The 26,628-nt window shown below is 40.4% G+C and overlaps 1 protein-coding gene across 7 annotated transcripts in view; it reads left to right on the top strand.

Moving 5' to 3' along the window:
• Positions 1-26,628, top strand: part of ABLIM2 (actin binding LIM protein family member 2) — a 214,243-nt gene that overhangs the window by 155,942 nt on the left and 31,673 nt on the right. For 5 of the 7 annotated variants that reach the window (XM_074951750.1, XM_074951753.1, XM_074951747.1 and 2 more), the window contains 6 exons: positions 3,080-3,200; positions 5,627-5,725; positions 11,638-11,739; positions 12,376-12,429; positions 20,802-20,851; positions 21,518-21,665. In XM_074951750.1, coding sequence (XP_074807851.1) covers positions 3,080-3,200; positions 5,627-5,725; positions 11,638-11,739; positions 12,376-12,429; positions 20,802-20,851; positions 21,518-21,665 — 574 coding nt within the window. The remainder of the gene's footprint in view (positions 1-3,079; positions 3,201-5,626; positions 5,726-11,637; positions 11,740-12,375; positions 12,430-20,801; positions 20,852-21,517; positions 21,666-26,628) is intronic. The other 2 variants (XM_074951752.1, XM_074951749.1) reach the window with 1 other exon arrangement.

The following is a 26,628-nucleotide window of genomic DNA, read 5'->3' as shown; positions in this document are numbered from 1 at the left end:
CAGAAATAATTACTTCATGAAATAAAGTTTAGATGATCATAACTTTTTCAAATGTTACCAAATAAATTATATTCTGAATTGTAATCTGCTTTTACATTTACAACTAGCATTTTTAGTTACTTGGACTAGGGCCTTAATGTGCCTCTTTCTGTCCACTTTTCCCCCGGTTCAACTACCTGTATATACATGTAATTAAATTGCCTATATGTATATAGGCACACAGATGATCTGTATAGTTCCATTGACTTTAATGGAACTATACCAATACCCAGGACCATCATTGTTAAAGATGCCAGTTCAAGAAATACCACTTTGGAAGCAGCACAAGGACATCGCACCCAAGAAATACCACTTTCAGGAGCAGTAATTCCTAGTTTATGTAGTTGGAAAATAAATACGGCAGGCCTGACTCATTACTCCATTATACCAGTTTTATGTCCTCATAACTTCACTGAACTGAGTGGAATTACACTGTTGTAAAATTTTTGTAATAAATTGGAGATTTGGGCCCAATAATTAATTGATAGTTTCCCTTAAATATCAAAAATTGCAAACTGTCACTAGAACTGTTGGTTCAGAGAGAAAAGTAGAGTTCTCAATTAGAAATGAAATTTATCTGATATTTTTCTTTTAAAAGGAATATATCACTCATTGTGTTCCACGGATTTAGCTTGCTGTTTCTTACAGAGACAAAAACATACAGAAACATGCGTGAGATAGTCAAAGTGGAAATATCAGTGTTTCAGAAATACAATAACTTCACTTACTGCCCATCTGTTATCCTGCATAATAGTAAACTCCAGAGGATACATTGGTACTGTTCTTGGAGCTGCTGTGATTCACAAAGTCACATGAATTCTTTAAGGATGTTCAGATATGCCCACAGTTTGCCCTCACTCTGCAGAGTATATTTTCTGTGCTAAGGATGGTACTTGTTACTTACAAAGCTATTCAGCCTGCCTTGAAATGAGCGGCGCTACAGGACTTTCCTCAATATTAATAAACTGCACTGTCCTGTCCACTTTTTATTTAGCTCATTAAGTGACACTCTTTTGGTCTATAAAGAACTGTACTTATTAAGGTTCTACTTCATAAAGATTGCCTTCCAAAGACATTATGCTCTTTTGCCTGGAATACATTATGCAGAAGTAAGAATGTAGATGATATGTAGCTAGTTAGGAAAGGACATGCAGAAGTATTTCAACATGACCATGGGATTTAAGTGAGCATGGAGTAGTTGGTGGCAATCAGAAGTGAAGGCTACGAAATGCCTACAATGTGCTACCTGTTTAGGCAGGCATAAATTATTCTCCCTTTTTTTTTGGACAATTTTGAATTCTTACACAGGCGTTTAAAAAAAATTGCAGATAGTTCTTCTCTTAAGGGCTTGTTTCTATCTTCAAATACACGGTCGTCCATTGCCATGTACCGTCATAAAAATCATTTGCTCTGCATGACCATGTTTTTGATGGCACAGTAGGCCCCTAAATCGCCATGTCATCCTCTTTCCGGGTCAAATCTTCAAATGCTTATTCAGACCCTGATCGTTCTTTACTTTCCCATCCCGGAGATACACCTGGAGGGAATCCGTTGGACACAGATCACCTTCCATCCATGTGGAAGGGAGCAAAGGTGTCCCTCTGGCACTGCAGCCTCTCTTTTGGACCCTACAAAGGGTATTCTGTGAGTCTGGGGTCTGCCCGGGGGAGAGAGAATAGGGAATACGTTGGCTAGGGGGAAAGGAATTGATGGCTGAACTGGGGCCAATGATACATGTTGTCCCCATTCTGGACCCTGGAATAATATTAGGACTCGGGGCAACTCAGGGGACAGCTGTGGCCAGGAGTCATCCTGGCTGTGTTTTTGTGATGGAGCGGCACTGCCATAAACTTATGTTGGGGCAGGGTGGAAGCAGATATGGAGATGCAAGGCCTCCATGTGAATGTTCCTGGCCATCAGCTGGTCCCCTAGAATTCAGACAGATCCCTGGGGATCTCCCAGGTTTGGAGGGTGGCTCTGTGACATTCCATAGAGGAGCACTCTCTCCCCCTCCCACCCCCATGATGGAATATTGGGGGAATAATTCTGCAAGGGTATCTCTCAGGACTCCCTCCCACAGTGTTTTCTGCAGGAGAGATTGATCTGAGACTGTTTTCTTTTTAATTCAACGTTACTCAGGTAAATTCTGATTTTCCTAAATAAGGACTGAGAAAAATGAATTCCAAAGTGATGCTAGTTATCCAAAGGTGATTTCTACATAATGGGGGCTTTTGCTTCCTAAGAAAATAATACTTTTTCAAGTCACCAATTTGTAATTTTCAGTCACCAACTTGCTACAAAACGAATTAAAATCTCGGCAGTGATTGTGGGAGAAGTGGCCTAAGTCTGCAAAAGGGAACAGCCCTGGGAGGTGTATTTGCAGGAATTAAAGTATTTAGGATATAGGTTTAAATAGAAAGTGGTAATGCTAGAACATTAAATCTAATGATACATATTCATGCATAAATTGATCACCTGAGTATTATAGAATGTGTTTTGCTTATAGTACAGCATGTGTTGTGCAGAGAAGGCACAACAGATCTGCATAGCATAATTAAACAGATGAGGCCTGATTCTACACTGTCTGGCACCTTGTCTGACTATTTGCACATGTACATGTACAAAATGAATGTAAAATACTGTCATCTTACATTCATTTTGCTTGTGTTTAAACAAATACAAGGTACAAACAAATTGGGAATTCTGCCCATAGTGCTAAAACAACATTTCAGCTATAGTACATTCTTTTCAAACTGTGTTTTCATTTTAGACGCATTTCTTATATGCTGCCTCCCATGTTTATATGACTATTCTCTGACATGATGTCTGGCAATTCCGGAACTGCTCTAATCATAACAGATTTTAGATGTTTATGGTTGTATTCTGCCCTCATTTCATTATGATTGCACGGAGCATGAAGACAGAATTGGGCCCTTTGCATATAGGGCAAAAAAACAACAATGGATATGGATAACTTCTGAATATCTTGTAATTCGCTCTGTCTTTGCTATTGATTTAGATTTTCCCCCTTTCCTCTCAGGGCGACCAAGATGATAGATCTTTCAAACAGTATAGGACATCAAGTCCTAGTTCTACTGGATCTCTGGGTTATGGTCGCTACACTCCAACATCCCATTCTCCTCAGCATTACAGCAGACCAGGTAATTGACAAGCAGGCTCATTTAATCTCTCTTTCCCCTCCTCCCCCTTTGGCCTATTTAGTAACTGTAGAAGATACCAAGAGAAAGGTTTACAGTGTGGAAAGTAATTCCAGCCTCCCTTTTCAAGTGTATTACAACATGCTGGTTAATGTGAACAGAGGTGCCCAGGGGGACAAACAAACAAGTACTTTCGATTATGCACATGCGGTGATTTTTTTTTTCATAAAACTTAATAGGCATCAGGAAATTATGTGTTGGTGGTAGCTGAAAACAGAAAATGTAATGGAGTAAGGTCTTAATCCTGCCCCTAGCCTTACCGATCATGGGAATCTAAATAGCAAAACCACAATTATTCCACCACACAGTGTGGGAAGCAGACATGCAGCCAAGAGACTGCACAGCTGCACTTTGTACCCCCTTTGAACTGCAGAGTAATGTTTCATGGTGGCTCTCTTCGCTGCTTTGGGGGGGCTGAGGACCAGACTGGAGGAGTGGCCAGTTTGCTGGTCAAAACTCTCCTATAGTAGTGGCTGCAGAAGCCTCTGTTACGCCAAGGGTCACAGTAGCAGCACTGATACACCTCTGGGCCCCTTCTGATTTTTGTCAGGATACCCTGCGTTTATAATGGGGCTTTTGCAGGATTTGACCCTTTAAAAAATAGGTAATAAAGCTCCTCAATAAAGAGTTATATAATTTCCTGGGTCACTCTATGATATTAACAGAAATATTGATGAATGATTGGGGCCTAAAAAGTGTTTTACTTCAAGACCAGAAACTCATTGTGAAAATCAAGGGATTCTTCATCAATAAGCTTTCATTCAAATGGAAATCTTAATGCAAATGAAAGTTTTATGGGTTACAGAAATCATTTACAGAAGATTGTGTCTCATAATTCATACAGTCTTTGATGGGGATGGAAAAAAGTAAAGTATCGAAGATCTATTGAGGAGAGTAAATTAGTCTCTGCTGAGACTCTAGCAGTTCCATCAGGATTCTGCTTGGTTGCACACTATGGGAGTAAGATGGGGAGGGGAAGGAAAACAAACAATTCCCAACCCAAAGTGAGTTATAAAGCTGTACAACTTTGGTGGGAGGGGGAGACTGCAAGAATTTTTAATCTGTATTTGTTGTTTTGACAGTATTAGCCCTCAGAGCAAGGTGTTGCAAAAAAAAGGGCTTCAGTGGGGCTCCTCAGATGCTTAAAGTTAGGCATGTGCTTAAGTATTTTCCTGCATTGTGGGCTTGATCCTGTATCCTTTAAACTAATAGCAAAATAGCAACTTCAGTGGGAGCTGGACCTTGCCCTAACAAAGTTCCTAGCAAAGAAAGAGATGTTGTATCTCCCCATTTCATTCCACTGTGACCCTTTATGAACACGTCATCCCTTTTGCAGCTTTTGAAAACACTGATTTTCCTCAGTGTGCTTTATAGTAAGGTTTTGCTCTTCTGGAATATTTTCTGATGTTCCACCTATTAAATTCATAGGTTCCAAGGCCAGATGGGATCATTCTGATCATCAGGGCCAGATTTCCAATTAGGCACGTGCCTAGGGATGCCTAAAAGTTAAAAGTGGGTTAAAAGTTAATACGTACCGCTCTCCTACAGGCAGCCAGGCTCCTGGCGTGGGCTGGTAGCCGCCCAGCTGGAGCAGAGTGGGGTGGGCCAGAGTGAGCGTCCAGGTCAGTCCGTCTGGGGGGTGCTGTGAGCCGCGGCTGGGTGGGGAGGCTGCTGAAGTAGCTGGGAGTGTCCCAGCCCCTTCCTAATCTCAGCCACCCCACTCCCTCCGCCCCATGCCGTGGAGGAAGAGGGAGGGGTGTAGCCAGCACCCCATTCAGTTGCAGGGGACGAGCTGGAGCATGGCTGCCATGCTGGGCTGCAGGAGGGAATGGAAGACAATTGGGGACCGCTCACTGTGGGGAGAGGAACAATCCCCCCCTTGCGCCTAGCCTGGGGCAGGTGGGCTGTGCCCTGGTTCAGGCTGGGAGCGCTGTGCATGGCAGAGGGTCTCGTGCCTTCCTGGGGAGGCTGTGTTTATATATTTTTTTTATTTCATTTTTTACGGAAAACACAAAAGTCAGATGTAGGCAGGGGGGCGCTGAAGATGCTGTGCCTAGTGGCACGTAAGGTGTAAATCTGGCCCTGCTGATATCTAGTCTGACCTCCTGTGTAACCCAGGACATAGTTATCAGTTGTGTGTTGTTCTCTTTCCATTCATGGAAAGTCTCTGTACCTTACTAAACTGTGTACTATGACCTGCGTTATTTTGGAAACAAGAAGACAGACTGGAGCTAAAATATACTTTCCAAGTTTGTATGTCATAAGAGAAAACTGCTCCTGTGAGAAGGGTGTTGTTGCTAGGAATATTTTGTGGCTTTCAGTAAGTGAACAAAATAGTTTATTTTCACTTACTCTTTGTTGCCCCCTAGCTGGTACTCAGACTCTTGGTACCAGTAGCTGCATCTCCCTGCCCCAACACCCAAGCCCTACATCTACATTCAGACATCATTACATCCCTTTCTTCAAAGGTAAGGTCCAGGAATGCCGACTGTGCTGTGATAACTGTAGACCTCTCCAAATGTGTTTTGACTTTCTTTGTGCAAGCATGGCTTCCAACAGGATAGTCTGTCTTAACTTTGTGTGAGTGCTTTCTTGACATACCATGTAAGTCTCTGGGACCTGCTGTGTTTTTTTCAATCAATGTTCAGTGTTTTTTCCAAAGGGAAAAAAAAATCTGAAGATGGGGGAGGGGGAGAATAATTGTAAATTTTGTTTATTATCGTTTACAGAAACATATAACCTTGTTTCCATGTTTTAGTGAAGCTAACTGGATATTGGAATAAGGGACATTAACACCCTAGAGGATCAAATATCCATCCATCTTTTTTACAAAACATTTAGCGATCTAGTCCATTTTTAACACTGTTAACACCTATTGGGCCAGATCCGCAGCTGGTTAAATCAGCATAGCTCCACTGATCAGCTGTGAATCTGGCCCATATACTTTAAAGCACAGAAACTTTATTGTTATTTATTTGAATAAATTGATGCTCATTCCTGTCAAAATATTTCACAAAGGCACATTAATTGTTAATGTTCTGCATGCTGGAGACAGGCCACTGTGATGGGGGAATCTCTGGAACCTTTGAGGCAGAGTGTACTTTTGCTTGGCATGTTGTTTAAACATTAGAGAGGAAGGCGGGGTGTTGAATGATCACAACAATGTCCTTCCTCTAGGATTAATGTGGGGAGGAAGGGGAAGCAAATGGGCACAAATCACAAGCATTTTCAGTTACTTTTGTATCCTCTATCTTTGTGTCCTATTTGAGTTGATGAAGCAAAGCTTTGTCATCGGAGCAGTTATAGGAAAGGAGGTGACTCCCTGCAGGTGCATTGTACATTGGTGTAAATAAGAGCAGAATCAGGTCCATACCCTGCAAATGTGACCCCCAAAAGAGAATTCTGGAGAAAAAGAATAAGTTTAAACAAAGTGATGCCATTTTAACAGACAATCTACCTACAAAGATTCTGTCCCCCAACTTCTAGGAGGGCTGAAGCACACTCTTGTATCACATGAGTCTCTGCTTGGATACAGTTTTATGTGTACTGTAAAGCTGGACAGTTTTATCAGAGTTGATGCATTTAGCTAGAAAACCTGTCTGTGTACTGCACTGCATGATTACACAGCGTGGAATGTTCTCATTTGAAAGTCAATTGACAGTTGCTCAGCCGCACTTCTATTTGATCACACTTAAACCAGTATATGTTCACGGCTACCTGTCGTTGCCATGTGCGGCAGCAATTATTTATTGCTGTTGTTCGGAAAACAATCCATCAAGCAGCAGCCTGTTGTTACAAAATAACAATTAGTAAAACAACCAAAATAATAATATTTTGCACTTCTGTAGCACCTGTTATCAAGGAGCTTAGAGCCCTTTGCAAACATTTATTAACTAAGCCTCACAACTCTCCTATGAGGTGTCGGTAAGTATTTTTATACAATTTACGTATGGGTTAAATAAGTATTACATAGTTTCCCCTTGTTGTACTTTCAATTAGTGTCACAGCAAATAATAATAAAAAAGGAGATCTGAGATCCCCAAGTGCCTTGTTCTAAATACTAGGATGCCCTCCTTCTTTATCTTGATAAAGTTTGACGTTACCTTCCCTGTTTTTAAAAATGTAGGCAAAGCTATGGAGAGATCATAGTGAGAAGAGCAAAAGTCATGGGAATATAGATAAACTATTGTCAAGTGCCATGTGCTCAAAATAAGATTTTTTTTTTTTTGCCATTTCAGTTCAAAATAATTAGAGATGTGCTCGGCTGATAGACTTGAACATGTCTGAATGTAATATACTAGTTACAGTACTACACCTGAACTTTTTAAACTCAAAATTAACTCTCCACGTTTATTTAATAATATTTTTCTTTAAACTTCTGAGTGAGAGAAACCTCACCACACTAATAGGCTTTTCTCTTGACTATGGGCTTTGCCATAGGCCCTCACTGACAATTCACTGGGTTGGCCCTTTTTTTGGCCATAAGAATGTTGTCACTGAGTTTCTGCTTTCCCTCTTTACCACCCAGAGTTTATCTTGGCGGGTGTAATACGTTTGACCCTCCACTATCACATTTACTCACACACAAAAGTCCTCAAATCATCTGGATATGTCTAGGCTGGGTGTTTTTTGTTTGTTTTTAATCAGAAAAGTGACTTCTCTGACTTCTGTGACAGCCTTGGTAAGAATGCAGCTTTACTTATCCCACAGTTAGTGCCCATCACAATTCAGAAATGTAAAGATTTTCAAAAACACTTAGTATTGGTCTAACTATGCTCCCATTGATGCAATGGAGTCAGTGAGAGTTAGGCCAATGCTGAGAGCTTTGGAAAATCCCACCTTCACAGTGCAGTGGAGAGTGCCTTGCCTTTCTTAATTTAAGAACCAGATTTTCCAGGACATGTCCTTTTTATTCCACTTTAGTACTCACTGGCTTTGAAAGCTTGGAAAGAATCATTGCTGTTTTCAAGATTTCAGATAAAAACCATGTTCATGTGCTTAACATATGGATATGTAAAATGACCCAACTTCAGAAATAATTTCTGGAATCGCCATTTTTGGGCCAGTGGTGACTGTGCGTATTGCAGAGTTCCAGGGCAGGAAGGATTTTCAGGCATATTGCCCTTACAATAGCTTTCTAACTGCTTTATGAATCTGCAAAATTCTTGCCAGACCCCCCATCCTCTAAGACAAAAATACAATTCTGCAGTGTCAATGGCTAGATTGGAAATGTAAGGGACTGACAATAAGCAGCATGCTGCTGAGAATGAGGAGCTACAAAAAGATACTCTATTCTTCCTGACCAGCCATGTAACGGCATGAGAGGGGATGATGTTTTGAGGTCTGGTCATTACACTGCAAACATACTAGGTTAAAAGGGCAGCCTGTCTTGTTAAGAGCCAAGAGACATGAGTATATTTCTGTGGTTGGTACTTAAGTTCAAAGTAAGCCTTTCAGGATTCTTTCCAAATAAAATAAAATGAAATCCAGGAAAGAGTTCATGATTCTATTTTTTCATCCTGCTAATGGCAGAGAACCAAAGCAAAACTTTATAAAACTGCTCTATGGGATCTGACATGGAGTCTTTACTCAGTTTTTATGCAGGGAAACCTCAGGCAAGAGACAATTATATAGGATCTTAGGGGTTGTTGTAAGCTAGATAATGGGACCTTTTACTTTGCCCTTCAGTTTGATTTATTGCTAAATATTCATAATTTTGCATGTAAATTGCAAAATCCAGCTACACTCTCTCAGAATCAGTGGCAAATTTTTGACATAATTTTAATAATTTAAATGGTGGATCAGCTTGTATGGTATAATGTGCCCCAAGAATAGCTTGCCTCCTTCTTTTCTTTTAATAGAAATCTAGGCCCTGATCTTAAAAACTACCCCACACAGGTGGATCCCACACAGAGCAGTTGGCAGAATTGCAGCCTTCAGTTCCATGTGTTTGCATTCCCTGCCTCTGTCCTCTCTTCCCAAGTTCTCACCTCCTGTTCCACGCTTCCTTCTGGTCCCTTGAACGTAACAGGAAAATAATGCCTGCCTGAAGGATTTCTGTCTCTGTTTATATGATTCCCAGAATGATGGGGCCCTGATCCTGTCTGGTGAGGCTTTTATCGACGTGGACTATTTTAAGTGCCCAAAGTATGTGATGTATTAAGGGCCATGCCTTCCAGTACCCCAATTATAAATGTTTAGTGATACAGGAATTTTGAGCAAGCAAAGGACAGGCATTTTTTGAAAACACCGTAACTTTAAAAGGCCCTTTCTGATTTTTTAGCAACCTTTCCAGGCAAACTCTACCCTGGTATGTGACATTCCAGGGGGGTGGTAATAACTGGGATACAATGGGGTGCATAGACCTTAACCAGGAAGCAGCTATTTCCCATGCCATGCTCCCATTGCAAGGGGGTCAAGGAGTAAAGACACTCCCTTGCTATCTGCATTGTGTGGTACAGTGTAAAGGGTAGAGATGTTTCTACGGGGCTGCTACTCCCCATCCACTACATAGGTGGGTTAGTAGTGACAGGGAGTGGGTGAAGTGCAGCAGGTGAGTTGGCACAGAGGGGGAAGTAATCTGTTCCTGGTAAATGGATGGCACACCTGGCTTTCTCCCTGGAGCAGGATGGGAACCAGAAACCAAACTGTGATTCTGTCAGTCATGGTTTAGCTTCTGGTTTGCTCCTAGGGCAGCATGTTGATACTTGCCCCTTGCTCAGGGCTTGCAGTAACTCCACAATCAAGCCCTCGGTTCTTGGTAGTACTTGGAGAATATCAACTAATGTTGTTCTAATTTCAGTCTCTGAACTATGCAGAATACTTTTTTAAAAATTGTTACCATCTTATCAAGTCATTGCTACCAGAGAAACAATGGCAGTGACTCCTAATTTTATAGTTTCAATTATCTGCATTTAATTCCGCACTGTACAGGGAAGTAACAGTCCCACAATAAAATGGATTAATTAGCAGGAATATTCATGGGATGCACAGCACTCTCCTCTGTTCTCATGGGGACTTCTCCTGCTCTTATTAAGGTCAATAGCAATACTCCCATCAGCGGCAGGCCCATGGTTAAAATGATGGAATATATGACATTCTCTGGGACTGTATTTAATGTCTCTCCAGTACTCCTCAACAGAGGCTGCCCGGCTTTGTGAATGGTTAGCAATCCCCTGCTCCATCCCCAGTTTACCAGATTTTTCACCTTTGCTCTGGGCTTTCTACTAGCTCAAAGTTACCCATAAACCCCTCCCTCCCACATGGCAGTGCTCAATGATATATCTAAAGCTATATTCTGGGCTGCTGGCCTTTCTTCAAAAGAACTGCTGTACCGTCATCATTAATATCCATTAATTCTGCGCTCCATCCTCTCTAAAATGGTTACTGCAAATTGTCAGCAGCTCTATGTTTTGTAAAAATATCATGTTTAGCTGCCAGTTGCTTAACAATGCTACACATGAACTGGATTTTACAAGTCCCCAAAAAGTAGAGCTTTACTTTTTTGTTTGCCAAGCAGCATTATAATGCCATAGAGTATACCCTGAGGATTAATTGACAGGAAATAAATGGAGTATTTGAAGAGTATTTGACAAAATAAGAGTATAAATGGGTACGGATCAATAGTATATTCTGTACCTTTAAATTCTGCCAAGTTGGCTATGGCATTATAGATTTATGACTTGATAATCCAACCCTGTCTGCATATAAATAAAATCCTGTGGAGAGTTATCAGGGGGGAAAGTTAGAATAAACCTAGTACAAGATCGCAACAACAGTCTATTTTGTAATTTATATATCCAATAAGACATGACTCAGCCATAGCAGCTGCTTTTTGGTGCAGTCCTGCTTTGAACTAACTTAACATCACTGAATGATTTCACTGATGGTTTTAAGGGCAGGCTATAATTTAACACCATAACCTTAAACTTTGCTAAAATTCCCTAATATATTTGCTCAGTTAAGGCTACGAAGGAGCCGTTTGAAAAAAAAGGACCTACAGATTCCTGAAGATGCTTTTGTTTTATCTTTTTAACAGCATCACATTCTGAGAAGAGAATGTTAGATTTCAAAGCAGAGCTACAGGGCTGATGCTTGTACCTGATGTTATCCATCAAGTATGTGTTATTGCTGGTATAGCACACTCCAGTTCCTAGATCTGTTTATCGTTTGACCCACTGTTCGGTATTGCCTTTGCTAAGAGAGTCACATCAGAAACCAGACATGGTGCCAATAAGCAAGTTGAGGTTTTACAAAGAACGATATATTTAAAAATGTTGGATTAACAAGTCATTTTGAGTAAGCTTTTTATGCTTGAAGTACTCTACTTTGCTTTCCATTTTTTTTCTTTTATCTGCTTTCTTTGCTCTTCCCCTTGGAGGCAGTGAAAGTGGTCGGAGCACTCCAAGCTTATCCATGTATTCAGACAGCAAATCTTCGCCTTCTGCCTATCAGCAGGCTCCTAGACATTTCCATGTTCCAGGTAGGCATTCACAGCTTAGCTTTTAATCTTCAATTGTGGCATATGTTCATTTTCTCCTAAATTGTCAATGGATTTTGCATTGCTTTATGAACTGTAGAACAACAATGACAAAAAACCTTATTTCTTCTGAAGAGTGAAAATATGTTAGCTGTTAAACATGATCTCAGAAGTGAATAAGTTGCACGCTTCACATTTTTCTGTGTATCAACAAGTTTGCACTAGGAGAAGCCCAAAGAGACAACTTTATTTTATATTAAACCTAGAAGATGTTGTTGTCTTAAATGTTACTGCTGGTTGCACAGGCCTGTTCAATTTACGGATATGATGTAAGGCTGAATTTTTTAAGTACCCATCTACTAAATGAACTGATGGGTAAGGAGCCATATTAATGTATCCCTTTAGGATTGATAGAAAATTTTGGGCTGCCATGCAGCCCAGAATGTTTTAAGTGTGTACTAATGATGAGAAATGTTGCATTGTATTGTAATAGCAGTTACTACACATTAAAATGAATGAATGGTCTCTGCTCAAGTGATTTTTTTTCCTTTTTTTTTTTTTAAGAATTAAACAGAAGAAGCACGGTCTAAACTGCTTGCTTACTCTTTTGTTCTTTCCTTTTTCTTTCCTCTTTCTCAGACACTGGAGTAAAAGATAACATCTATAGGAAACCCCCTATCTACAGACAGCATGGTACAGTCTGCTTTTCTCGGCTGCAGTGTTTTCTACGCATGCCCTTGTTAAGGAAGTGCATATTTACCACTGAACTAGTTGTGCTATCGTATTCTCATTTAATTATGCCAGAATCCCTATTATCTAAAAACTAAAAGGAAAAGAATTAAGTAACACAGAAAATTGATAACTCTCTGCATAACATGAAGTCTGAAGACTCAGTAAGTGGCTGGAATAGTGATGTCTTGCTGTACATTATTAATTTAAAGCTAATACTGATCTTAAAGCAATTTGTTTATTATCAGAATGATACAATAGTATGTTAAATATAGTACATTACTATCCTGCTTTCAGGTGATCCTGGGGAATATCTAAATTTTAAGGTAATTTTTGCTTCTATATTACAGCAAAAAATAAACTTTTAGGTTCATTGATATATGGTGCATATTGAATATCCATTTTTCATCAGCAAGATTTTTTTACTTTATCATAATATCAGAACAATTCTTTAATGAGGTTATATCCGCTGAGGACAAATTCCTTTTTAACGGCTGTAACCTGACTGAAGATGGCTTCTGATCTGCACCATACAATTGGAACTGAATGGGTAGACCCAATTGCAAGATTGGCACCTAAGTCACTAAACAACAGAACTATACAGAAAATGTTTTTGTGGCACATAATAATCTGACACAACACATGACTTCGAAAAGAACTGTATAAATCATGAATGCTTCAAATGAAGCAGTAAAATAGAAATTCCCCATGTTTCTTTTCAGGGAGAGCATTGACTCTTCTGGTTTGTATCGTGTTCTGCCTCACACCTGACTGATTTACGGATGTGGAGAAATAAATAAATAAATAAGGGCTTCTCTCTGGATGCTGCTGATTCATAGATTCCAAGGTCAGAAGAGTGTGATCATCTAGTCTGACCTTCTATAAAACACAGGCCATACAACTCCCCCAAAATAATTTCCTTTGAACTAGAGCGTATATATTTTTTTTTAAATTTCAATCATGATTTAAAAATTGCCCTTGATGTAGAATCTACCACAACCTTTGGTAAATGGCTCCAACTGTTAAATATTTATGTCTTATATTAAGTCTGAATTTGTCTAGCTTCAACTTCCACCCATTGAATCTTGTTATACGTTTGTTATTTACTCCTTCTCATAATACAAGAACAAGGGGCCACCAAATGAAATTAATAGGTAGCAGGTTTAAAACAAACACAAGAACGTATTTTTTCACGCAACGCACTGTCAACCTCTGGAACTCCTTGGCAGAGGGTGTTGTGAAGGCCAATACTATAATGGGGTTCAAAAGTGAGCTAGGTAGATTCATGGAAGATAGGTCTATCAGTGGCTATTAGTCAGGATGGGCAGGAATGGTGTCCCTAGCCTCTGTCTGCCAGAAGCTGGGATTGGGTGACTTGGTATGGATCACTTGATGATAACCTGTCTGTTTATTTCCTTTGGGGCACCTGGCATTGGCCACTGTCCGAGGATAGGATACTGGGCTTGATGGACCTTTGATCTGACCCAGTATGGCCGTTCTTATATTCTTTCCCTGCTAGACTGAAAAAGCCTATTATCAAATATTTTTCCCCATGGAGGTACTTATAGACTTTGATCAAGTCACCCCTGAGCTGAATAAATTGAGCTTCTTGAGTCTATCACTGTCAGGTATATTTCTAACCTTTTAATTGTTTTTATGGCTCTTATCTGTGCCCTCTCCAAATTTTTCAACATCCTTCTTGAATTGTTGACACCAGAACTTCATAGCATATTCCAGCAGCACTCACACCAGCGCCAAATAGAGAGGTTAAAAACCCTCTGTGCTCTTGATTCCCCCTTTTATACATCCAAGGATTGTGTTAGCCCTTTTGGCCACAGTGTCACATTGGGAATTCATATTCAGCTGATTATCCACCATGATCCCCAAATCTTTTTCAAGAGTCACTGCTTCCCAGGAATAGAGTCCCCTATCCTGTAAGTTCTTAGTTCTTACATTCTTTGTTCTTAGATGGATACATTTACCTTTAGCTATATTAAAATGCATATTGTTTGCTTGTGGCCAGTTTATTAAGCGATCCAGATCGCTCTGAATAAGTGACCCCTTTTCTTCATTCTTTTCCACTCCTCCAATCGTTGTGTTGTCTGCAAACTTTAGCAGTGATGACTTTATGTTTTCTTCTAGGTCATTAATAAAAATGGTAGTGTAGGGCCAAGAACCATCCTGCAGGACCCAACTAGAAATAAACCCGCTGGATGATGATTTCCCACGTACAGTTACATTTAGATACCTATCAGTTAGCCAGTTTTTAATCCATTTAATGTGTGCCATGTTCATTTTGTATCATTCTAGTTTTTTAATCAAAATGTCATGTGGCACAAAGTCAAATGCCTTACAGAAATTTAAGTATATTGCATCAGCACTATTGCCGTTATCAGTCAAACTGACATTGAGTACAGTGAGTCAGCGTGCACACATTCTCCATAACTGAAGTGTCTGATGCTAAGCAATTGCATAAACAGGTTTAAATCATTGACATTTAAATAACCTCTTAGACTGTTCTGGTTAAGCTTCAAAACAAAGCAAGGACCAGTGGTGCTTTAATATGCTTTATCGTTTGGACTTTGATAGATGTTTTCAGCTCACAGTATCTGCATTGCACATACAAGGGTCACCTCCGTGTCAATGAGATGGAATCCATTTATATGAGCACTTGGCTTTAGGATAAATAGCAAACATTAAAGTCTATCCAAAGCCTTTAATTTCTCCTCCTCTGCAGAGCTACAAATCATTGGTAATAAATAGTCAAAAAAAGCAAAAAGCTACTGACAAGGCAAAAAGGCCTGAATCATTAGAGAGAGTTTTGGGAAAATCACAAGCAAAACACAAAGCCAAATCCTCAGCTGTTGTAAATCGGTATAGCTTAATTGACTTCAGTAGAACATGGATTTACACCAGCTGAGGATCTGGCCCTAACATCCTGTTCCCTGAGCATGTCATCCTTAATTATTTTATAGCTACCTCTGGTTTGCCAAAATGACTCTGAAAAAGGGAGTTTTTCTTCATGGCCATATGTTTTCTATGTCAGCCAGCATGCTGATGTACACAACCAAGGGCCAGATTTTCCTCTGTCAGTTTTATACTGGTGTAACTATACTGACTTCAGCAAAGTTATTCCTGATATACATTGGTGTGAGAGGCCCTGTATGTTAATATGCAGGTCAGTTAGACATCTCTGCGGATACCCTGAGGAGATGTATTTTAATCTTTGTTTTACATATAAACAAGGTTCTGAAAAGGAGTGTAGAAAATGGAAGCTGGCTGGGATTCTACAGGAGTGCACCTACTAATTTATTCTAAATGAAAACAAAAATTGAGAGTGATGAAGTATCCATTTCTGTGTAGAGGCTAATGGAAACAACCTTTTGTTCCCAGCAGAAGTTGTGTAAATCTTTTTGCTAAAGAACAAACACATTAGCAACTGATGATTCAGCTTCTTAAGCTAAAGGGGCATTGAAGTAGGACATTCAGGAGTTGGAGCCAGAGAACATTCTCTTGTTGAAGAAACCAAGTTTGAACAAACAAGCACAAAAATGTTCTCTAAAACAAAAAGTGCAAGAAACTCTTCCAAAACATTTGACTTTGAAAGGTCTCAATTACAGTGGTGCCCAGCAGATTTGTTGTAGCTAAGAGCCTCTGTGTTCCTGTTATAAACTCCTAGATTCAGAATAAAAATGAGCTGGGAAAATGTCACATGAGTGATTTCAGGCTGTGAATTTGGATGGGAAAGCTGGGGAGGGTGGTATTGCGTTTTTCTTTTTTAGTATCTTCATATTTTCAAAACATTTGATTCAATATTAAACCTTTTAAAAAGAGTTTGGCCTTCATCAATTTTAGCACTGATCCAAACAGAGAGCTCAAATGGTTGAACTTGCGTTCCTGGAGTCCATATTTAGACTTCCATATAAAAAGGACCTGATTTTCAGAGGGGCTGAGTAGCCCAATTTTCACAGAAGCCAATGCTCAGCACCTCTACAAGTCAGGTCACTTTGATGTAGGTGCCTTAATATAGATTTAGGTGCCTAAGATTCAAGGAACGCTGCATGGGCAGACCCTGGCATTCATGCTTTGCTCCATTGACTTTGACTGGATTCCTAGCAAGTGCTGGGGTCTGCCCACTGGAGTTCCAAGCAGCATCAGACCCTATGTTTGAATATTTTGACCACTGTTTTCAAGGTTCAGGTTAAAATGTATGGATTGTTTGCTTAGAAATATACTGTAAGATTAAGCTCCTCCTGTTCTCTGTTAGCATTTCATACAGCATTAATCTTGACAAAAGGCTCATGTGGGACCGCTAAACACTGAGGATGGAGTGGAGGTCAAGGATAATCTAGGCATGGCCCAATATTTAAACAAATACTTTGCCTCAGTCTTTAATAAGACTAAAGAGGATCTTAGGGATAATGGTAGCATGACAAATGGGAATGAGGATATGGAGGTAGACATTACCATATTTGAGGTAGAAGCGAAACTCAAACAGCTTAATGGGACTAAATCAGGGGGCCCAGATAATCTTCATCCAAGAATATTAAAGGAATTGGCACAAGAAATTGCAAGCCCATTAGCAAGAATCTTTAATGAATCTGTAAACTCAGGGATTGTACCGTATGATTGGAGAATTGCTAACATAGTTCCTATTTTTAAGAAAGGGAAAAAAAGTGATCCGGGTAATTATAGGCCTGTTAGTTTGACATCTGTAGTATGCAAGGTCTTGGAAAAAATTTTGAAGGAGAAGGTAGTTAAGGACATTGAAGTCAATGGTAAATGGGACAAAATACAACATGGTTTTACAAAAGGTAGAGGGTGCCAAACCAACCTGATCTCCTTCTTTGAGAAAGTAACAGATTTTTTAGATAAAGGAAACGCAGTGGATCTAATTTACCTAGATTTTAGTAAGGCATTTGATACCGTGCCACATGGGGAATTATTAGTTAAATTGGAAAAGATGGGGATCAATAGGAAAATTGAAAGGTGGATAAGGAATTGGTTAAAGGGGAGACTACAACGGGTCCTACTGAAAGGTGAACTGTCAGGCTGGAGGGAGGTTACCAGTGGAGTTCCTCAAGGATCGGTTTTGGGGCCAATCTTATTTAATCTTTTTATTACTGACCTTGGCACAAAAAGTGGGAGTGTGCTAATAAAGTTTGTGGATGATACAAAGCTGGGAGGTATTGCCAATTTAGAGAAGGACAGACATACACTACAGGAGGATCTGGATGACCTTGTAAACTGGAGTAATAGTAATAGGATGAAATTTAATAGTGAGAAGTGTAAGGTCATGCATTTAGGGATTAATAACAAGAATTTTAGTTATAAGCTAGGGACGCATCAATTAGAAGTAACGGAGGAGGAAAAGGACCTTGGAGTATTGGTTGATCATAGGATGACTATGAGCCGCCAATGTGATATGGCTGTGAAAAAAGCTAATGCGGTCTTGGGATGCATCAGGAGAGGTATTTCCAGTAGGGATAAGGAGGTTTTAGTACCGTTATACAAGGCACTGGTGAGACCTCACCTGGAATACTGTGTGCAGTTCTGGTCTCCCATGTTTAAGAAGGATGAATTCAAACTGGAACAGGTACAGAGAAGGGCTACTAGGATGATCCGAGGAATGGAAAACTTGTCTTATGAAAGGAGACTCGAGGAGCTTGGCTTGTTTAGCCTAACTAAAAGAAGGTTGAGGGGAGATATGATTGCTCTCTATAAATATATCAGAGGGATAAATACCAGAGAGGGAGAGGAATTATTTAAGCTCAGTACCAATGTGGACACAAGAACAAATGGATATAAACTGGCCACTAGGAAATTTAGACTAGAAATTAGACGAAGGTTTTTAACCATCAGAGGAGTGAAGTTTTGGAATAGCCTTCCAAGGGAAGCAGTGGGGGCAAAAGATCTATCTGGCTTTAAGATTAAACTCGATAAGTTTATGGAGGAGATGGTATGATGGGATAACATGGTTTTGGTAATTAAATATTCATGGTAAATAGGCCCAATGGCCTGTGATGGGCTATTAGATGGGGTGAGATCCGAGTTACCCAGGAAAGAATTTTCTGTAGTATCTGGCTGATGAATCTTGCCCATATACTCAGGGTTTAGCTGATCGCCATATTTGGGGTCGGGAAGGAATTTTCCTCCAGGGCAGATTAGAAGAGGCCCTGGAGGTTTTTCGCCTTCCTCTGTAGCGTGGGGCACGGGTCACTTGCTAGAGGATTCTCTGCTCCTTGAAGTCTTTAAACTACGATTTGAGGACTTCAATAGCACAGATATAGGTGTGAGGTTTTTTTTGTAGGAGTGGTGGGTGAAATTCTGTGGCCTGCGTTGTGCAGGAGGTCAGACTAGATGATCATAATGGTCCCTTCTGACCTAAATATCTATGAATCTATGAAAGAACCTCCAGGAAGGGGATGATGTAATGGAATGCTAAACTGTATTATACCCTTCAACCACTAGGCAGTGCTCTGTGTAATATACCTTATCAGCGGTACCATGCAGTACATTAAAAGATCTTATAGTGAAGTGCATCTGGTGTGTATCTCTGAGAAGGAAGTTCTGTGGCCAGTCCATACCTGGTACAGAAGCCTGACCAGCCCTGCATCCTATTGTGTACAAGGTGCACATGACAAGAGCTGTCTTTCAAACTTCTTTTCCACTTGCCCTGTGCTGCATGCATGGGACAATATAATGTTCACCGTTTCCAACTTTTGGGGGTAGGAGTTTCACTCCGCTACATACTGATACAAACATAGATCAAAATTTTGCCTTTATGTGGGGGTTTAGGGGATGCAGAGGTATAGCAGCTGAGTGCTAATGGCAGATGCAGTCTGCCCAGGAAGGGCAGAAGCTGTATGAAATATCTGCAGACATGCTGGGTCAGGGGCCGAAGGCTAGGGAGGGAAGAGTTGCTGCCACCCCACAGTGACCCTTATGATACCTTTTAAAAGGTGCATCCATCAATGTTTTAAAACGTTGAATCTCACGGGCCCAAACTGTGGCAAGTTGTCTATGCAATTTGGTGTGTGTATGTCTGCAAAATCTGCTGGTTGTGAAATCATTTTGGGGTGCAGATCAGTATCATTTACAGGCACATCTGTACCTGTCTGGAAATAAAGGGCACAAAATGGCCAGAAAAGCAGGGGGAGAGGAGAATGCTGAGATCTTCTACTGGCAAGATTTTTTTTCTCAGCAGACTTGGTAATTCAATACAAAGTACTACATAGTGGCACGTTAGTGTCAGCAAAAAAATTTCAACAGACAATTCTTTAGCAAATAGATAAATTCAGAAAATACAGGCTGCACTTTGGTTGTCTTTTTCTGCAGTGGTGTTGGTAATCGCAACCCTTCTGCAGACCCTGCTCTCGCTAATGCCATGATGTTGATTATTAAGGGCTGGACTGAGATTTTTGTCTCTGCCTTGTGTCAGGGTAACACATAGCCCAGGAGGAGCCTGGGGAAGGAATTGTGACTCAGAACGTGACTCTGCTCCTGATGGTGAAATGATTTACTGCAGCCCTTTATAGGGGGACAGCTTACTCCCTACCCCTAACCCTCCCACAGTGGTTTAGCTTTGCTGGCTGACATTTTGAGGTGGCGGATCCATTTGCTGTACCCTCCCTGCCTACCTGCTGGGGGAGAGGAATGAGGACCAGGTATAAAACCTGCTTATATCCAAGATACCATGTGGAGAGCATTAACATGGCAACACAGGAAAGGAGGGTCTTGCTCCCCTGGACAGCTGTGTTAGGCTGAGTCACAATCTGTTTCTAAGGCTAGGTCTACACTACAGCTTATGTTGGCATAATTTATGTCACTCGAGGGTGAATAAATCACCCCCCTGAGCAACATATGTTACACTGACATAAGTGCCAGTGTGAAAGCGCTATGTCAGCAGGCATGGGAGAGCTCTCTCCCGTCAGCTCAGAGAGGCTACATTAGAGAGCTCACAGCAGGACAGCTGCATTGGTGGAACTGCACCACTGTCAACTCTGGAGTGTAGCCATGCAATAAATTATGGTTTTTTTCCCTCCAGTCAAGCTCAAGAAAGTAGCATCTTTCCTAAAAAATGGTACTTTAAAATGCTTGGAAGAGTAGATTTTATGCATATACTGTGTATTCACAGCATTAAATCATTTTAATAATTTCATAATGGCTTAAATGGGTCGATGATATCGTACCAGTACACTTCCAACTTCTCATATCCCTTTGTTTGTATGGATCATTTTATTCTTTTAAGAAACCTGCAATATGATGACAGTCAAAATGGAAACAAATGATATGATGCTGTTTTAACTCTTACAATGCATTTTATATTCTAACAGTAAGAAGATCAGAGGGGGAGGATGGAAGTTTTGATCAGGACAATAGGAAGGTAATGTCCAGAATGCAGGAAAAACATGCAGGGTGTTAGTGTTTCTCAAGGGTACCATTTTAAAATCTCTCTTATTTTTTAGATATTTTATTTTTATTTATCATTATTCTAGTTATTTAATAGCAGCAAATGTGTGTTTGGTCCTTCACAGAAGATATAGAAAGATATTGCACCTCCCCCAAAGTGCTTACAATCTAAATTTTACAAGTGATGGAACTAGTAGGGGAGGCAAAAAGTAGGGAGAATTGAACTAATGCAATAAGTGCATGCATTTACTCAATCTAGGCATGCTCATTGGTGGTTCAGTGGAGGTGTTTTTATTCAATGTATTTATTTTAAAATGAGAAAAAGTAATAAAGTAACATTGATTCACTTGTGGGCATTAATAGCTTAATTTTAAAAAATTCACATATTCTGAAACAAGGACAGAGTAACGGCGGTAATTAAGAGGAAACCCATTCTCAACCAGCTGGATCATGTTAAGTATCTGATACTAGAACTTCAGACAGTCCCATGATGCATTGCACAGGATCTGTCTTCCACTTTTGTGACTGAGTGGATGATTGGTACAAAATTACTATAAATAAAAATTGATCACAGAATTCCCATGTGGGTGAATTTGCAAGAATAAATCCAAACGTTAAAGTTCGGTTTTGTTCTGTTCAGCTAAAGACCAGTTGGCTGATTCTGAAGGGGGAGACAGACACCAGAGCTAATTCTCCAGATTTGGATACTCAGTCACTATCACATGGTCCTGGAACTGACAGAGAACAACTCCAGCAAATGCAAGAGAATTCAACCACCATATATTCAAGTAAGTATTTACTTTACACAGTTAGTCGTGGATGTAGGATTGCAGCTTGACTGAGAGAGACAGCCATGCCATAGGCTTCTCTGCACATTTTCATTCTTTGCCTTGGGCCTCCACCCAAACAGTCCATATATGTAAATTGGAATAGCCAGCAGATCATTGTTTTGAAATGCCGCTCTCACTAGCTGTCAGTACTGAAAGTGTTCTCCACATTCTCTTCATTTAACTTGACAGGAAGTGGGGGAGTACAGGGACGTAGTCATCAGGAATAAAGGAACCTACATTTTGCTCTTAGTACATGAATCACAAAATGATAGATAACTTCAAAGGAAAATACCTTTGAACAGCAGCTGTCCTAAGAGAGGGTCCCCTGCTACACTGTGCTGGAGATACAGGTCAACTGCGGTAAACAATTTGGCGAAGCAGTTTTTTCAAAAGCTTTCATCCCACTGCAAGGCACATCTGGCAGCAAAGGTAATGTGCCAGTCATTGGTAACATGATAGCTGGCTCCATCATCTTTATATTAAGGAAATTATGACTCAGCAATACAAGAGGGGGGAAAAACTGATGCAGCAGAATCTGTCACTAGAGTGAACGAAGTGGAAAGAAACAAGTAGTTTTGGATCCTACTGAACCAAAGCAAGGGGATTTCCCTTCTCAAATACCATCAGACTTTTCCCACACAGGGAATGTTTCACAAATGCCCTTGTACATGTGAAGCTGTCTCTGAATGCCACAAACTCCTCACATCCAGAAGCAACTGGCAGAAATGAGCGTAGACTATGCAAATAAATGGTGTAGGCACATGCACCATGAGAAGGCTGACTGATGGGTTGATAATGCCACTTATCTATACATGTTTTGACATAATAGGCTTTATTTGAAACCCTTATGAGGCAAGAACCTCTCCCATAAAAATGTCTGTAACATACAGTAAACTTTTTTTCTATACAGGCAATATACTGTGACACAGGTTTCTCCATGGGACTACCATTCTGCTTCCACTCACTCATTTATCTTATATTTTCTAATATCACACACACAAATTCAGAACCACAGAAGTCAGAGATAGAAAAGACCCTGTGGGTTATGTGGTGACCTCCTTGCTGATGCAAGTTGTTCCTTTTGTTACATTTTTAGATGTTTTGCCCAGTGTAGTTTTCAGTGTACCCAGTGCGGGTTTCCACCACTTGTCTCAGAAGGCCATTTAACAGCCAGATAGTTCTGGCTTTGAAGGTTTTTTTCCTGATATTCACCCTCTTTTATTCCCTTCCTTAATTTTATCCAGTTACTCCTAGTTCTATCCCCCGTGCTGTCCTAAATAATTCCTTTCCTTCTTTATTGTTTACACCTTTCAAGTGTTTGTAGGCTACCGAGTGCCCCACTGATCATTCCTTAGCTATTCTCCCTTTCATATGTGGATGGGGAGCGAAGAGAACCTTAGCCCCACCCCTATACCCGATGAGCTGGTCAGTGCAGTTTAGTTGGCACAGCAAGGGAAATTATGTATGTCAGGTGTAGGTCTGGCACAGATTACTTCGCCCACAGAGCAAGAGGGGACTGCAGGTGACTCGCTGAATCACAGTCTGGTTGCAGATCTGCTTCTGGGGCAGTGCAACAATGCCTTGGCCATTACAGAGGTCTTGTGGCAAAGCCACAATTGAACTCTGTAGTAACTAGACATCATAGTAATGATCGCTCCACCCTAGTTCATTTTTTTTTCTGTCTGGTATTAATATTGTAGGCTAGGTGTCGAAATGTCTTAGGGCTTGTATGCCCACTGAGCTCTCTTAGTGGGAGAGATTTTATTCATGGATACCATTTCATGCATCACCTTGTCAAGTTGAAGAAAAGGCTAGGGCATTAAGATGCTGAACTCACCTTCCCCTCCAACCCTTGTGTATAGTTTGGAAAGTGCTGAATATCCAAATACTGGTACCGTATCAACTCTATTTGGTTGTGTATGCGTGTGTAAACATTTATCTGGAGAGAGGCATATATTTACTGCCAGTAATGATTATCTCTGTTCCGTGCAAAACATTTCTCTCATTCAAAAATCATGGGCACTTTGGGCACCAATGGTGTATCAGACCACTTCATGTATTGGTGTGATCTGTTGTATTCAAGACTCAATCATTGTCCAAAGTTTTGTTTATCTTTTCTTGCTTACATACATGTCTACATAAATATCTTGCTGCTATGTAACTGAGACATACATCTGTATATTATGGTAGGCAGGTTTAGTAACTGGTGTTTATAACATTTCAGAATAACATAATAGTAACTGAATATGATTCCTCGGTGCATTTAAACTTTTTTTTTTGAAGGTTGATTGCTACAAATAGCTCTTCTAAGAAAATCTGTATTGATTTACAAAAACACAGTGTCTATAAATGGTTCGACATAGATTTCTGGTGCATTGTACTGCCACTCATTTAACATGAGAAGTTAAAGGGAATTCAGCAGTTACTATTTCCTGAACCACAGACATTCTTGAATTTGAGGTCTGAGATAGTGCAAAAGAAGCTCTACAAATGATTGTATAACCTACTTCCCAGAGGACCCTTCGATGCTTAGCTTGTTACTATTATTACTTATTCCTTGTATTGCGGTAGCACTTAGAGGCCTCAAAACAGAATCAGGGGTCCACTGAACCCTGACATAGTGAGAGACAGTCTCTGTCCAAAAGAGCTTACGGTCTAATCTAAGGCAAGATGAAACATACAGTTGGAGGTGATAAAAGAAGAACAAGAGTAACAGTGTCAGGAACACGTGGATACATACACTCGCTGGGCATAGAGTTAGTTAAAAGACAATACTACTATCAAGTTTCTATAGTTTTCAGTGTTTTTTAATAGTTCCCTTTCTTCAGTGACATGCTGGTTACCATGTAGCAGGAAGTATACATTGTGCATATATAAAGCTTTTTTGCTTTGTGGTTATATTATTGGACCAGGACTTGGGATACCTGGGTTCTAATCCTGGCTCTGCTTCTGGCCTGTTGGGTGACCCTGGACAAGTCGCCTCTCTGTGTTTCAGTTTCTCCATCTGTAAAATTGGCTCTTGTGTAAAGCGCTTTGAGATCTGTGGATGAAAAAAGCTATATAAGAGCTAGATGCTATTATTATTTATTATTATTTTCTTGTGGTGTAAAGCAGTCGTGCCCTATATTTTCCTCTCAAATAAAGCTGTTGAATATTTTGGCTGTCAAATATACATTCACTTTTTAATTTATCGTCTATAAGTATAGATTGTTTCTGTTATTCTTTACCATAATTCTTCATTTTAAAGACCAAAGGCCAGATTTGCAAAAGTATTGAGGTGCCTAAAGATGCAGATAGGCACTTCTGAAAATCCCGTTAAGTACCTATTTGCATTTTTAGACACCTAAACGCCTTCGTAAATCTGGCCCCAATTAGCCTATGCTGAAATGCAGTCTCATCACATTTCAAATTAGCATGAATGGCATGAAAGGAGCCATATCAATTTACAATATAGCTGATGAGTCTATAGTATATTCATTGGTAAGAACAGATTGTCACATATCAGTCAAGTACTCGAAAACGCTACAAGATACTGCGGAAGCATTTAGCATATGATGTTTGCAGGTGTTACAAGTATGTTGGCTAGTTCAGTCTAGATTGTTTCATTCAAAGAAGAGCAATCAGGAATAAGGTAATATACCTGAGAACTTCCTATGGAACGAAGACCTGGGTGAAATGCTGTCTCCGGTAGAAGTCAGTAGAAGTTTTCCCCTTGACTTTAATTAGGCCAGGATTTCACCCCTGGAAGTTTTCCAAATGGCCACAAGATGTCGCCTGTACTTTACTTCTCTGATTTTCACACACAAAATTCATCATGGTCATCCTGAAATGAATGTTTGTCCTCATTAAAGTTTAGGATATAAAACTCCCAAACTGTTAAATGTTAAAGAAAGTTTGTTAATTCTAAATTGTTTCCTTTAACCCAAAGTCTTTGGTGCAATAATATTCTACCATTAACCAGGAGCATGGTGGGAAAGTCCCACTGGAAATTTCACAAATCAGAAGAGGCCACCATTAGAAGCAGGAAACAGCATGAGACAGAACTTTAATCCCCTCTGACACTGCAATTCCTATGTTCCTAAATAATTTGAATATAGGACTTTACACCTTTTCATTATTCCTATTTTCATAGAATCATAGAATATCAGGGTTGGAAGGGACCTCAGGAGGTCATCTAGTCCAACCCCCTGCTCAAAGCAGGACCAATCCCCAATCAAATCATCCCAGCCAGGGCTTTGTCAAGCCTGACCTTAAAAACTTCCAAGGAAGGAGATTCTACCACCTCCCTGGGTAACGCATTCCAGTGTTTCACCACCCTCCTAGTGAAAAAGTTTTTCCTAATATCCAACCTAAATCTCCCCCACTGCAACTTGAGACCATTACTCCTTGTCCTGTCCTCTTCTACCACTGAGAATAGTCTAGAACCATCCTCTCTGGAACCACCTCTCAGGTAGTTGAAAGCAGCTATCAAATCCCCCCTCATTCTTCTCTTCCGTAGACTAAACATTCCCAGTTCCCTCAGCCTCTCCTCATAAGTCATGTGTTCCAGACCCCTAATCATTTTTGTTGCCCTTCGCTGGACTCTCTCCAATTTATCCACATCCTTCTTGTAGTGTGGGGCCCAAAACTGGACACAGTACTCCAGATGAGGCCTCACCAATGTCGAATAGAGGGGAACGATCACGTCCCTCGATCTGCTTTCTATGCCCCTACTTATACATCCCAAAATGCCATTGGCCTTCTTGGCAACAAGGGCACACTGCTGACTCATATCCAGCTTCTCGTCCACTGTAACCCCTAGGTCCTTTTCCGGAGAACTGCTGCCTAGCCATTCGGTCCCTAGTCTGTAGCTGTGCATTGGGTTCTTCCGTCCTAAGTGCAGGACCCTGCACTTATCCTTATTGAATCTCATCATGTTTCT

Source organism: Natator depressus, chromosome 4 (assembly GCF_965152275.1).
Source record: "Natator depressus isolate rNatDep1 chromosome 4, rNatDep2.hap1, whole genome shotgun sequence".
Classification (NCBI taxonomy): Eukaryota; Metazoa; Chordata; order Testudines; family Cheloniidae; genus Natator; species Natator depressus.
This window is presented reverse-complemented; position numbering and strand designations above follow the sequence as displayed.